At 40.5% G+C, this 14594-nt stretch overlaps 1 protein-coding gene across 2 annotated transcripts in view; it reads right to left on the bottom strand.

Annotated features, from left to right (window-relative positions):
* zgc:113263 (uncharacterized protein LOC503753 homolog) overlaps nucleotides 1-13203 on the bottom strand; it is a 139619-nt gene extending 126416 nt beyond the window's left edge. For both annotated transcript variants that reach the window (XM_061029539.1, XM_061029538.1), the window contains exons 1-16: nucleotides 12915-13203; nucleotides 11487-11689; nucleotides 9427-9531; nucleotides 9206-9301; nucleotides 7304-7414; nucleotides 5925-6048; nucleotides 5390-5816; nucleotides 5177-5244; nucleotides 4847-5093; nucleotides 4561-4733; nucleotides 3504-3726; nucleotides 3251-3402; nucleotides 2041-2132; nucleotides 1658-1815; nucleotides 1412-1557; nucleotides 2-254 (exon numbers count right to left, since the gene is read on the bottom strand). In XM_061029539.1, coding sequence (XP_060885522.1) covers nucleotides 2-254; nucleotides 1412-1557; nucleotides 1658-1815; nucleotides 2041-2132; nucleotides 3251-3402; nucleotides 3504-3726; nucleotides 4561-4733; nucleotides 4847-5093; nucleotides 5177-5244; nucleotides 5390-5816; nucleotides 5925-6048; nucleotides 7304-7414; nucleotides 9206-9301; nucleotides 9427-9531; nucleotides 11487-11689; nucleotides 12915-12954 — 2618 coding nt within the window. In that variant the 5' untranslated portion in view covers nucleotides 12955-13203. The remainder of the gene's footprint in view (nucleotide 1; nucleotides 255-1411; nucleotides 1558-1657; nucleotides 1816-2040; nucleotides 2133-3250; nucleotides 3403-3503; nucleotides 3727-4560; nucleotides 4734-4846; nucleotides 5094-5176; nucleotides 5245-5389; nucleotides 5817-5924; nucleotides 6049-7303; nucleotides 7415-9205; nucleotides 9302-9426; nucleotides 9532-11486; nucleotides 11690-12914) is intronic.
* Nucleotides 13204-14594: the final 1391 nt, after the last annotated feature.

Genomic DNA, 14594 nt, shown 5'->3' with positions numbered 1-14594 from the left:
CTTCTTCCTGTCGTAGCAGTGTCTGAAGTTGTTCCTCAGAGATTTAACTTTCCATCGGCACTGCTCCGAGGTTTTCAAGAAGCCGAGCTCCTGCATTCTTTCAGAGATCTCAGCGTAAATGTGTCCGTTGTGGACGAAGCCCCTCAGCGCTGTCTGAACGTCTTCTACGCCCCAGATCTCCATCAGCGCCAGAGTCTCCCCGTCTGACCATGAGCTGGGCGCCGGTTTGTCTGTAGACATGTTGACTTCTCCATCTTACGGGAGAAACAGAGCACGGGTTACTACATGTTGTATGTATTGAGTGAGAATAGAGAGCATGACATGACTGTTGGAGATGTTGACTACATGTGAAGATTGACGCTGTAGGAGCCATGTTTAGGAAGTGCAAACACAAATTGTTCCAGCAGGTGTTGCCTTTAGGTTAAGGTGATATATATATAGGTAGGAACTATCACTGGGGTGTCAGGTGTTGCTAGACGGGGACCGCTGTACGCTATGAGGTAACAGGAGTGAAAGTAAATGGAAATGTCTGGATTATTGTTTGAACAGTTCACATGTGACAATAATGAAGACAACGATGGAATGACAAATAAATATTCCTAAACGAAGAAGATATTGGACTGTCTTATATTTGAATTCTTACGCTCAGGAGCGAAGCCGGCAAGCACGTCAATTAATAGGCTAGATTAGCCCGTCTATGTAGCCCCTCAGTGGCTTTAAGTTTTAGGCTTAGCTGCTACATACGCATTACATCAAGTGGACACTTCCAGCTCCGAGTGCTTCAGCCTCATATGTTTCGTCATGATGAGTGGCAGCATCACTTAGACAACATTACTGAGTAAATCTGCTGACTCGAGGGTTTCTACTTGTTTAACGTTTGAGCATTAAAAAAACACTTTGAACTGCTTGTTTGAAGTAGTAAGACGCACAAATGATCAAACTGCCCCATTCACTTGAACTGTATCTGTACCTCAGCATCATGTCTAATACATGCTGGATAACTCTGTCTTTACTGAGCCTTATGTGAAATACTCTGTGCTATATCTACACTGTTCAACACTGCACCTTTAGTTTTGTAAATACCGTTCACATATTTCAAACTTGTCTTTGTACAATGCTTACAATTTTTTCGGACACTCTGCCCTTTGGCACTTCTTTTTGCTTATTCTATATTCTATATTTCCTTCTGCTATATTGTGTTTGAGAGCTACTATTATGACCTAATCCCCCCAGGAGTGAGAAAGTATTTCTGATTCTGATCACCAACTTTTTGCACAAAACTGTTGAAGAACAAACAAATCCCTGTTTTTTCCATATCCCAGTTGAGAAATTCCATGTGTAACTCCTTTTGTATTCAACGTGTTGTGATTGTGCTGACTGTCAGCAGAGAGAGATGAAGGGGAAGTTGAACCTGTTTCAGTCACTGATTCACTGTTGGAGTCTTCTGATATCTCGATGGAGTCTGTGATTATGGTGGAGGACGTCGACGGCTGCTTGTCCAGGATTTGTTCCAGCAGATCGTAAAATTTAAAGTCCACTCTGTCAGAGCCAGAAGAGCTACAGAACGATAAAGGCAGTTTTACAAACAAATAAATTAACACACATGAAAAGGCAACAGTACAGTAAGAAGGGCCATATTTATATATATCTTTTTTACCTCATGTTTTCCCGACACTGCCGATAGTTTGCTTTCAAGCGTTTGATCCTGGTGTGGCACTGATCGGGGCTGCGGGAGTAGCTGTTAGCGTTGAGTTTCTGTGATATTTCAGTGAATATGTGACCGTTGTGTGGGTAGCGTCTCATGCTTTTCTGGACCTGAATGTAGGTGATAATTGACTGTTAACAATCGGAATTAAACGGTTATCATTCTCCTGCAAACGTCCAAAAAAAGTAATCACCAGTGGCATGATGAAGGAGACACTAATGACTTTCTACATGAATGTAAAGAGATGATCCAACAATGGTGGGTGCTTTAAGTGTTCATGTTTTCTGTCTAGTTGACTGAATCGTTAGAAGCTGGAGTGTGACTCTGTCTTGTACCTGCTGGTCTCCCCATAACTCCAGCAGGATGATGGTCTCTTTGTCCGACCAGGGGACTTTCTTCCTGTCTTCCTGAACTCCTACAGCAGACTCTGAAGAGGAACAAACAGACAATCAAAACTTTTCAGTGGTTCATTTACAGTTGTTTAAATTAACTTTGACCAAGAAAATGGAGAACCATGAGCCATTGAGAGTTCAGACTGCTTAGTGAGCCTATAGCACCTCCCTGAGGATTCATGATTAAGTAGAGGTTCAAAAGATTCCATGCTGTTTCTCTGACATGTTGTTTTTCTTGTTTCATTAACATCTTTATTTTAAACTAACTGCTAGTCACAACTATCAATAAGTTTAATAAAAATACAAATAAAATAAAATAAAAATACAATTCTGGCAAAAGTAGAATTGTATGACTATGTTTACATTCAGGTCTATCTAAATTAAATATAGAATAAATTAAATCAGTAACTCTAATATTTCCAACAGTTATCAGAGAAATCTTTTTGTAGTTGGACGTGTCTTCGCTGCAGCTGCCATGACACCAAATGTTTATCGTTGCCAAGGATGTTACGTCAAAGACCGCTGCATAAGGAAGCAGTAGCTGCTGAATCTGAGATTCATCAATATATTCTTACTTGAATTTGTTCTTACTCTGCGAACAAAAATAGAACTTCCTGAGACCATGTGTACACACAAACGATTGACCAGCTTTCAGAAAATGTTAACATAACTCTTTTAACTAAATGCATGACATGATAAAAATACATTCTGTAAAAAAAAAATAGGCCTATATATATATATAGCTAGTATATAAATATATATATATTTTTAAAAAATGATTGACTAAATGTAGGCCTATTAAATAACCATAAAATGTTTTCCTTTTTCATCCTTATTATACCTCTAAAATCTAAAATCTAAAATCTAGTCGGGAGTAGCAGAGAGAACTCCCATGATTCCCCGCTAGCCTCGATGTCATCTTCTGTTTTTGATTGAGCGCCCCCTGGTGGCAGATTTGACATACTGTGCGTTTAATTCAACAAAAGTAATCTCAATCTTTTCCTAACTCTTTTTCATAAAGGCTCCCACAATAACTTGGCTGAGTCAAAAAACATTAGGTGAGTAATGACAGAATCTCACAGCATGTATTTCTTTGCATCACATACAGAGCTCACTTAATGTTCAGCTGACACTGTGGGGTTTCAAAATGTACCTGCATCAGGTCCAGTGGAGGATGGGACATCGTTGTCTTCGGGCTCTCCTGAAGGCGTTTCCTCCTCTTGTGGCCCTGAGAGGAAATCCTTCACTAAAATTCTTCCCAGCTCGTTATAGAACTTACACTCGACCTGCTCCTGTCCCTTCATACTTCGTGGAGCGGTGAGAAAAGAGAAAAGAACAAAAGGTTTATCAACAACAAATGCTGCATTTTTCTTTTTCTTCCTGCCTCCTGCTATGAGCAGACGTACTTGTTTTGGTAGCACTGCCTGAAACTCGACCTCAGCCTCTTCAGACGTGTTTGGCACTGCTCTGGTGTTCGGGAGAAACCCTGGGCGGCCATCTTGTCGGATATAACGGAGAAAATGTGTCCAGTTCTGTGGATCCCTCTCAGCTCATGCTGCATCCTGTCTTCACCCCACGTGTTGATGAGGGTCAAGGTCTCCAAGTCTGTCCAAGGAACACTTCTAGTCCCTTAAAGAAAGATCAATAGTAGATTGTTCGTCACAAAAAATCGTTTTACTTGTATTATTTTCTTGATCACAACTTTCTACATCCTCAAATTTTCAATTGAGACTTTTTACTTTAGCTCGAAAGAATTTGAGGTGGAATTTTGCAGGGTTCCCACTCTTTTCCAGAGATCATTTTCCAGGACTTTTCCAGGACATTGAACTTTTTCTCTGATTTTCCAGGTTTTTTCCAGTACTGGAAAATTAGTCAACTGTTTTCCAGGATGGGTGGGAACCCTGATTTTGGTTCTTTTTATTTCTAACAGGGACTAAACATCAACAATGATTTAGAAATCTTACACACAGATCTGGATTTCCACTTGAGTAAAGAACTCATGTACACACCTAATCTGAGACAGATATTGTCAGCAATATGGGCGGCAGTAGCTCAGTCTGTAGGGACTTGGGTTGGGAATCGGAGGGTCGCCGGTTCGAGTCCCGGCACGGACCAAGTCCGGAAATTGGTCTGGTAGCTGGAGAGGTGCCAGGCCACTTCCTGAGCACTGCCGAGGTGCCCTTGAGCAAGGCACCCAACCCCCGCCCCCCCCAACCCCCACAAGCTCAGGAGCGCCCGCTGTGCGCAGCCCCCTCACTCTGAGACCTCTCCATTAGTGCATGTTCATAGGATCCTGTTTGTGCATGTGTGTGTATTTCAGCCTATGTTTGTGTAGCATGTTAACTAGACAGAGTGTAAAAACTAATTTCCCCTCGTGGGATCAATAAAGTATTAATTATTATTATTATATTTGAACACTGATAAACTTGGTAATTTGGTAATCAGAGAAATGTAACACTGTACCGATTTCCAGTCGGCTTGTGTGGCCGACAAACTGTAAGTCATGGTCTCCGTCTTGCTCTTCATCGACGACCTCTTCCACATCATAGGTGACCTCGGGAACGGCTGAGGGAGCCGACGAGCCGAGCACGTGCTGCAGCTGCTCGTAAAACTTATACTCGATCCTGGAGCTCCCTCTGGTGTCACATTAGGGACAAACAGAATTTACAGCTGTGACATTCAAGGTATGACAGATGAGTATGGAGGTGATCTGACAAACTGCAGTGATGAAACAGAAAAGAGGACTCACCTGTTGTTCTGTCTGAAGCTTTTCTTCAGACGTTTGATCCTGGTCTGACACTGCTCCACCGACCTCATGTAGCCTCTCTCTGACATCCTGTGTGCGATCTGTGTGAAGATGTGACGGTTCTTCAGACAGCCCTTCAGAGCCCGCTGCACAGAGTCTTTCCCCCAGATGTCGATGAGGTGGAGGGTCTCCTCATCTGACCAGGGGACTTTAGAGTCTGTGATAACTGGGAGGGGGCCTTCCTGAGAGTCTACAATGACACAAGAGGAGTTATCCACAGGATTTGATCTTGGACTTATGTATCAACGAGGCCACACAAAAAACAGTACACACCTGTATATTCTCCCCATATGGAGATCAGAGGAGATTCACCTGAATTCACATCATCCACTGACGAGTTTCTGACAGGGAGGGGAAAAAAACAACTAATAAAACAAAGTGATTTATCAAAATAAACTCTCTTAGTTTTCAAATGATGATCGATGGAAATCCTAATGTCATGTCTTTGTAGAAGAAGAAGAAAATAAACATTTGCGGTAATCTTACAAAAAATGTGCGCCCTCTGGAGGCTGTTTGCTGTTTGGAATGTCCACTCCTCCGCTCAGCTTCCTCTTCCTGAGAACCCGCCCTCCTCTCAAGCTTTGGCTGTTGTCACCAGCTGCAGAGTCGGGGTGGGTGGTCTCATTAGATGCAGTGAGGTCTATTGTTTCATCACATGTCTGTGTGCTAAATGAGCTCTGTGCGTTCCTCTCCTGAGAACCCGGGACTCTCGTCTCCTTAGGTCCTTCACTCGTCCTGCTCGCCCTCTCCAGGCTGCTCGTGCTGAAGGGAGCAGTGAGACGTCCCTGGTGCTCTGGAGGGTTTGAGTCTTTGAACGCAGGTGTGCAGGAGGTACTCTTTATGGCAGCTTTGGTCCCCGGAGGCAGAGACAGGGAGGAGAGGATGCAGTCATCCATGGGTAATAATCGAGGATCTACAAATGACAAAGAGAAAATGATATCAAAAATGGATGCTTCAATAAATTAAAGAACAAGGAAAAAACTTGTACAATTGTACAATTAAGAGTAAACAATCAAATTACCCTTTTCTTCAAAATGGCCAAGGTTTCTGTGGTGTTTGAGTACTGCCTTCATGTCCTCCGGCGGGAAAAAGGATTGTAAACAGTCATCGAGGAATGACGGAGCATCTCTGAGTAAAGCTGCCAACTGAAAGAGGAGATCGTGTTATCCACTTCAATTCAATCTTTATTGTTCTGCAGGGAACTCCAAGAGCATTAAAACATGAAGAACAAAAAACAACAACCATACAGAACATGTACTAAACATGAAACTAACATCATGACATCATGAAAGCATCACATGTAGTGATCGTCAAGTTCATACAGTTTAATCAGAGCTTTTGAATCAGCTGATTGCTCCATGGTACTAAGGATGTAATGCCTCTTTTATTCTTCATCCTGGGTCTTCTGTACCTGAGTTCATGTGCATGCCAGCTGCAGCACCATTGGGATCATGAAGTTAGTCCTTCATTTGTTTATTTTTAGACTTCCAAATGAGACAATGAGAAGGGCCTCCCACACACTGTCTCGCTTGATGTTGACAAATGTATTTAATCATACCCACCTTCATCAGGTGTATTATGTGCATTATTCTTATTATTAAGTTGTCACACATTTAGGTGCAGAATTTTTTTTAATGTTTTTATCTAAATGACCCACAGGGAGTTCAGAGTAGAGCTGCTCTTTAATAGTCTAAAGAACACTTTCATTATGGCAGTAGAGCTCTCCTGCCTGTTAGAGATAAAACAGAGGAGAGGGGGTGTTGCACCTGTACCCAGTTAACCTTCCTTGCTCTGTCTCGAGGTCATTTTGTGAAGACAGATGAGCCCCTTCACTGAGCCAGGGGGCAACAATATAGTGTGCCATGTCACAGCAATGTCCATGTTCTACACTTAATCAGTGATGCATTTGGTTTACTTTGAAAGTGAAATCAAAGGAAGTGGATAACCATGTTTGCATGCACCTCTCTCTAAGGGCATGGTGACCTCCCCAGGTACACATTCATGACCTGTTATATAAACATGAAAGGACTTTAGAATAAGCACGATAGTAGCACTGGTGAAGAGCTTCAATGGGAAACAACATTTATTTGAATTTGACTTTCAGATGTTTATCAGATATATTAATAGTACTCAGACTAATAAACAGATGAAAAAGAAAGACCAATTAACAATGGAAGTTGGTTTTAGCACGCAGTAGAGCGAATTGTTAACCATGAGTATAATTATTCTAATCAATATTTCTACATCTACAACAACTTTATCAGCAGACCAGAACTTCTCGGCTGGTGGCGTTCATCACAGACTTAAAGGGAGACCTAAGTGCATCCTTAAAGTCGAGGTAAATGTGCCATAAATCCCCCTACCCTGCAAAGTATTTAAGAACTGAGAGAAACAGGGCACCTGTGTGAAGTCAGGAACTGGCAGCAGCTCCTCCAGTCGTGATATAAACTCCCACACCAGCATCTCGAGGGCCTCGTCATACTTTGGGCCAAAGTACACGGGGAAGATTTCCTGCAGATCAGAATGAAGAGAGGGAGAGATTGAGAAAGAGGGAGTCCTGATGCTACAACTTCACCACCGCGCCATGCTTTTGGAGGAGGGGGTTCTCGGATTCCCGACTATCCTCGCTGCTCTCCTTTAGTGCCTCCAACATTTTTTGGCACAAAAGCTTCCAACACTGAAGATCAGCAAAAGATCCCCGTGGCAGATTAAAAGATAGAATTGAAATGCATGTTGAGAATCCTTGACATGACGTAACACTACATAAAAGACTACCAGGTCTTTTTGAGTTTAGTTTTTATGGTTGTCAGATCATGTCTGTGCAGCACAAACAGCTCGTACCTCCTACAGATGGTGTTTTTGGTTCTTGGTTAATTGTGTAAGTGAGAGTAGTTCATGTGTGTGTGTTGAAGACACCTTGTACCTCAGTCTCATGTTACAGTGTGTGAGTGTCTCTCCATGAAACCCATAAAGAGGTCTGTTTCTCTGAGGCTGTTGAGATCAAAGACACAGAGAGCAGATACAAAACAAAACCAGGTATTCATTCAGGAGCATCAAAGCTTCCTTCAAGTGCACGAGAACACTTGACATTTTCACAAATTACTGTTAATACCTCTGGAGCCCCCTGGACACACTCCTATCAGCCTGGACATCCAGCAGATAGCCTCTGCTGTTCATTCTCTCTGCGTCTGTGTTGTCTCTTTCTTTTTTAATGTGAGCCAAATCTTTGTTCAAAATACAATGACTTCATTTTAAGTTACTTACCTTTTAGTCAAGGCCTTTGCACACTGAGTCCATTTTTTTTGTCTGAAATTGACGCAATTAAAAAAAATAAAAATAAAAGGTAAAATTTTCTGTGTTTTTTTCACATCCTTTCCCTGTGTATGTGTGTGTGTCTGTAGTGTCTACCTCAAACATACTTCCAGCTGTTGGTGGACTTCTCTTTAAAGTCTTTCTATGTGATTTTTCACACTTAAATATAATAGAAATCAAGTATATCCTCTGAAAATAACTCTGTGAGTCATGACTGTCTACAATGGGTGTAACACCCGAGTCCCACTGTCTGTGATGTTTTCGGAGTTTTCAGAGTCCTATCTTCACTTTGTTTACATCGCCCGGACGGCCGGCTGACTCCTCCCCTCGTGTATAAAAGTTGTTTAATTGAGGGACTAGAGAAAAGAAGAATAACATACTGTACTCACTGCTTAACTGTGTTTCTAGATCACGCTCATTTCAGGTAAATTTACATGCAGTGTGAAGATACGAGCATGATAAAGATCGCGTTTTTTATGGGTAAACGGATCCAAGAAAAGCATGTGAAAAAAATGGGTCAGTTTGAAAAGACCTTCACTAGAAAAAAAAAAAATCCTTTTAGTTTTTACTGAAGCAATCCTTTCCCAAAGCTTGTTTGCCTCATCATAATAAAGACTAATGTTGTTCCTGTGATGTTTTTTTTTGGGGGGGGGGGGGGATTCCTTTTTTTGTGCCTTTAATGGAGAGACAGGACAGTGGATAGAGTCGGACATCAGCCAGAGAGAGTAGGGAATGTAAAGTGGGAAAGGAGCCACGGGTGGGATTTGAACCTGGTTGGAGGACTACAGCCTCCACACATGGGGTGACGCGCACTAACCACTGCGCCACTGCGCCACCAGCGCTCCTTCCTGGGTTTTTTTTAAAAGAAGATTTTGCATGATTCTCACTGACGCTAAAATTTCCCAGAATTATTATTATTTTGTCTCCAACATATTTTGAAATATTCTGCATGGTGTGCAGAGGCACAAGAAACACAAGAGGCCTTCTCACCTGGAAGAAATACTTTCTCTCAGAGGGATCCTCCAGTAATGAATGCACCAACTCCACAAAGTTCACCTCAGATTCCTCCACCTGGTTGATGGTCACCTGTTACACACACACACACACACACACACACACACACACACACACACACACACACACACACACACACACCTTAAGTACAAATTGTATAGTAGTCTGTATTAATTGGCTAGTGATTGTTTGCTTACATGGTGATCTTTGGCAGAGCTGACAGGAGCTTTAATTCTGTCCAGATGTGGCTGAATGGTCTGCATGTCAGCTGGGTGCTCGCCTCGACACATCTCCAGAACAAGCTAAATGAACACACACACAGAATAAAACCATATAATGCACAATTCAAAGACGTCTTAGTCGTCGTTTCACTTTTAAGCATTTTTTTTGGGAGAAAAAAACGGCATCAGAGCTAAGAGGAAGTGTATATATATATATATTTATATAAAATAAAACAGATCAGCCTGCTCTGTGAACTGTGCCGAAAAAATGCACCAGCCAAAACAGGCAACACTACTAACCTTTTCCACCATTTGAAACAAAATGACCCGTTAGAACACACCAAGAGCAAGAAATGATTAAAGGTCCCAAACGAGTGTTTGTGTCCCCTCATCAAGCAGCAGGCCAGTAAGTGTTACTGTCCACCAGCAAACTGTCATATCAGCATTTTGTGAAATGTTCCTCTGTTCAAGTACAGTTTGTCATATTCCATCAATAAAGAATGTTTAAATTAACCATCTGCTTTCTTCAACTTTGACTCAGGGGCAAAGATCCGCCTCTCAATTTGAAAGAAATAATGATTTGACATTTATTGTTATATTTATGGATATCGACTGATATGAACATTTTTAGTCATATCTCCCAGGCCTACTTCAAAGCTCAAGAGGACACAAAAAGACCCTTGTGACATGCTAAAAAGAATTAGAATTTCACACTTAATGACAAAATGAAAAGTCATTTTTCTTAAAGATGTAAAAGTTGCTGTAACAGTGTGTACACATTGGTTTAAATGTGGAGGCTAAACTAGAAGGTTAAAGTAAAATCAATAATGTATGACAGATAAGAACACTTCAATGTTAATTTTGAATTTGTGGTGTAAAAAAAGGGGGGGGGGGGGTATGTCTGTTTCCCCCCTCCAAATCTCTGCTCTGTGTTGATAGGGGAGTCATTGTGTCAGCCACTTTCATCTCTCCTGTGTCTCCGAGGCTCATACAGCCAAAAGTCTAAATGTGTTTTCTTCCACCCCCACAAAGTTTCCTACATTTTGATGAATGCTAAACTGTTGCTAAAGGGAAAAATTTGACGTGAGTGATAACCAGGTTTTATACAGTTTTAGAGCTGCTCAACATTTTAACAATAACGTGCACTACTCTGTCGCTGAAATCTGACCCACACACACTCATGACGAAATCCTTAAAGGACAGAAAATCGATTGAAGGTTTAAACTTGGGCTGCATAAAAGTATGAATGATGTTAAAAAGTTCATTTGTGTTTGAAAATCCAAAGTGTTGTACATCTCTTGAAATTGCAGTTTGTTTATAAATGACTGAATAAGTCTGGAGGAGATAGATGTTGAGCATGTAGATTCTATGTTGAATATTGTGGCAAATATGAATTATAGGAATTCCTGTAAAACATTAAGGAGAATGACGCAGCAGTGTATCAAACCAATAGTGAACACTGGTGGTACAAATATTCACGTCTGTTCATGTTCTGCCTCTCCTGGAGCTGAACACTTGGACTGAAATGACTACACTCTGATTCTATGTGGATTCTGATTCATTCTACAGGATAAAGACCCCCCTTTAAAAGAAAAACTGAAAGACAAAAGGAGACCCTGGAAGTCATGCAACTTCCTCCACTGGCTGACCTGACCTCAACCCAATGGGACATATGCAGGGACACTTCATGCTGGGATAACATGGGTTTGTATAAATGGGTATAACATGTTGATCAAGTGTATCATTTCATGAAAGCAACCAAATACAAATATGTCCTACAAAGTCTGTAGATTTTTCAAACCTCCAACTTTTGCCTTGATGTGTTTGGTTGAGGTTATTGTTGTGAATAAAGTAAATAGTGTTGTAAATGGTGAGTGGACTTGAGATACCTACAGCCGCCTGTTGTGTTTAAAAGGACAATAGAAGTAGCTTAAATTTGTATCTAATCACTATCTACTGTTTAAAAATGCTCTAACAAGAGTAAACCGTCTTTGATCAGTGTGTCAGATCTGTGTGATTTAGTCAATATTACCAACCCTGGCTCTGAGTCCCAGGATGAGCTGAGCTCTCTGACTGTAGTTCATCAGCTCTGGGACCAGCTCTGTCACCATGGTGACAAACTCCTCCAGCATCCCGTAGTGGTCCACGAGTCCCTGCTGCACGACCTGCCACACTGCAGCTGATAGAAGCTGCAGGGGCGGGGCCAGGAGGCGATAGTAGTGGACTGGAAGATCATTACCTGAGGAGAGAGACAATTCACTTTTGTTATATGGATTTGTTTTGTGACTCAACATGCAGTGTCTTAACATTCCCCCTAACTCAAATGAATAACTAGAATAAAGCTGATACAGGTAACACTATTCCCAAAGTACACAAAACACCTGGACACATCTTTATGTCCAATCAGCTGAGGGAACATGAGCCCTATGACAAGTGTCAATCATCAACTGATCGTCACACACTTTTTAAAGCTATCTCTTTGTTATTTTAGGTTGTATCAGATATTTGGAGTCAATAACCAGTTACCAGAATATCTTGGGAAAACTGGCAATGTCATATCTAAATTTAATGTCAGCATACTGTATGTGTGATGATTTTATTCTGGCACGAGCAAGGGAGCAAAAAAAAGAGAAAATATACAAAATGTGACAGGATAGTTATTCAGTGTAAAAACTGAAACACACCAACATATCAATTCACTCATGTAAAATGTGTAGCATGAGGTAGCTTCTCTACATTGTTGTTTGATGTGAATATTTTTGCTGAATACACAGAAACTTAAAAAATGTACTTGCTTTATATTTTGTCTCGTGATTTGTGGTAAAAAGTTCTGATTTTCTTTCTTCTTCTCATAAGTCTTTGAAAGTCTTCAGGATTTGTGTGTCTGTCTGTGAAAATAGATGATGATGGAGTTTGCATGCTGACTGATCTTAAGTTTGGACAAAGAAGATGCCACACAGTGACAGCTTCCTTAATGCTACAGTCTGAGCCAACAGCATCCACCTGACCCTCAACAGCATGTATCAGTGATCCTGATTCATAGTGGCAAACTGCCGGCTGATATAATGACATGACAGTGCAGCTCTCTGGTGCCCTGACAACAACAGCATCCATCAACCTCCAGACAAACTCACACATCTTGTTGAATGCTGCAGGAGCCTATTGAGTTTCTTTATAGACTCAGAGTATGCTGTGTGACGGTACAGGGATCAAATGCACCATATATATATATATATATATATATATATATATATATATATATATATACTGTATATATAATAAAGATCTGATCAATAATAAAAGAAGCTTTACTAGCAAATCCCAGACGTAGCATTCACTCTGGATCCAGTTGGTCCTTAAAGACACACAACCGGAATATCATGTAGAATAAAAGCAGGTATTTCCGTTCAGGTCACTATAGATTTTTACTGATATCGTGATATATGTCATTAGAGTTCACGCACCTCGGCTGCTTCCACTTTCAGTCCTGTTGTTTATTTCCATTTAGTAGCTAACAGGAAGAAAAAACGTCCAGATGTCCCCGTCAGCTAGTAGCGATCAGTGATACAAACAGACGAAGCCTAATTAATGATTTGATCTAATTTTTAATTAATAAAACATCCTCATGCATGAATCGTGAGCACGGCTCGGTAGGACGCATTGGACGGCTCTGGTTTCTGAAAACCGTTTTTCAGAGGGGAGACGGAACAAAGGTTTCTGGTCTCATCCGCCTCAGTCCAGATCACGGCAAACCCTCTTCCCTGGTTGGCTGATGAAGACCGGATCAGGCAAGCAGTTCAGAGTTTTCAACACTAGATGGCGCCATTTGATGCTGTAGTAATAGAAGTACCCTAATGTTTTAAAGAGGATAAACATGATCGATACAGATCTGTGTCATTACCTGGCTTTTCACGAAGTGTTTTACAAGTATTATATTTCAAATACTGAAGATTTATGCTTTTCTTATTGGTATTTCTTGGTCGCAGAGGAGTTGAGTTCACTTTCTTTGAAGTTTGCCGCTAAATTCAGAAGGAAGTTGAGGTTGTACTCGACGGGCTCACTCAAAGAAAACAAACAGTAGCGACCCCTGTTGGTTAGGATAATACATCATGTTACCAGCAACACCGGATGTTCACTAACAAACTAAAAAGAAACATATCACGTTAGAGCTAAAGTCAATGTTAAAACTGAACTCAGGGCATGTGGGATAAGACCGGACTTAACTCAAGAATGTAGAAACATTTAAATCCATGAAGGACCACACTCCATCCAGAGGGGGGCGGTAATGCTCTACAAAGCTGTTTGCCAACCACCAATAACCACATAAAGAAGAACAACCATAAACAACCGAAAAAGAAGAACGTGTTAGGGAAGACTTTCGAGAAAGTTATAATTTCATTTTTTTAAACATATCACTACTCCCTATTTAAATCAAAATCCACGGAATACTTTATCACACTTGCCTCATTCTTGTAAAATGTCCAATATATCAAAGCATTTCTATTCAGAATTGTATAGATACTATTCTCTGAATATTTATAAACATTTCCAATCATGTAATCAATAGATTTAATTCTTGCAATCAGGTTGGAGAAATTATAGAACATCTTTTTGCAGACTGTTTTCATATCACACCGCCTTTCGTTTGATTTTGAGAAACACCTTTTAGAAATATGTTGGAAAAGAGATAAAACTGAGAAAAACTGATGATTTACACAATTTTTTTTACAAGTCTAACTTCTCAGCGATGAACTATGCTTAATTTATTTGATGTATGTATTTATATGTATGATTGAGCAAAATATTATTTACACAAAATGAAAAGGCTTGACAAATTATCCCCTTTTACAATTCAAAACAACAGATTTAACCTCTATTGAAAACCAAATCAAAATATAGCAAATATAATTAGGCAACTTAAATTTACTAATTTTAATTCGTATCCTCCAAATTAGCAGACTCCTCTTATTGATTGTTAGGTTTGTATTTCTAATATTTAATATTGATAATTATTGTACAGTCACATTATTTCCAGTCTTTATCCTTGTATCCCAGAGTTATTCACAGGGAAATCTCTACCATTTGAGCATGCCTGTGTAGGTATTTGAATGTATTTGATGTATAGGTTTCTCTGATTGACTTTC

Source organism: Labrus mixtus, chromosome 22 (assembly GCF_963584025.1).
Source record: "Labrus mixtus chromosome 22, fLabMix1.1, whole genome shotgun sequence".
Lineage (NCBI taxonomy): Eukaryota > Metazoa > Chordata > Actinopteri > Labriformes > Labridae > Labrus > Labrus mixtus.
This window is presented reverse-complemented; position numbering and strand designations above follow the sequence as displayed.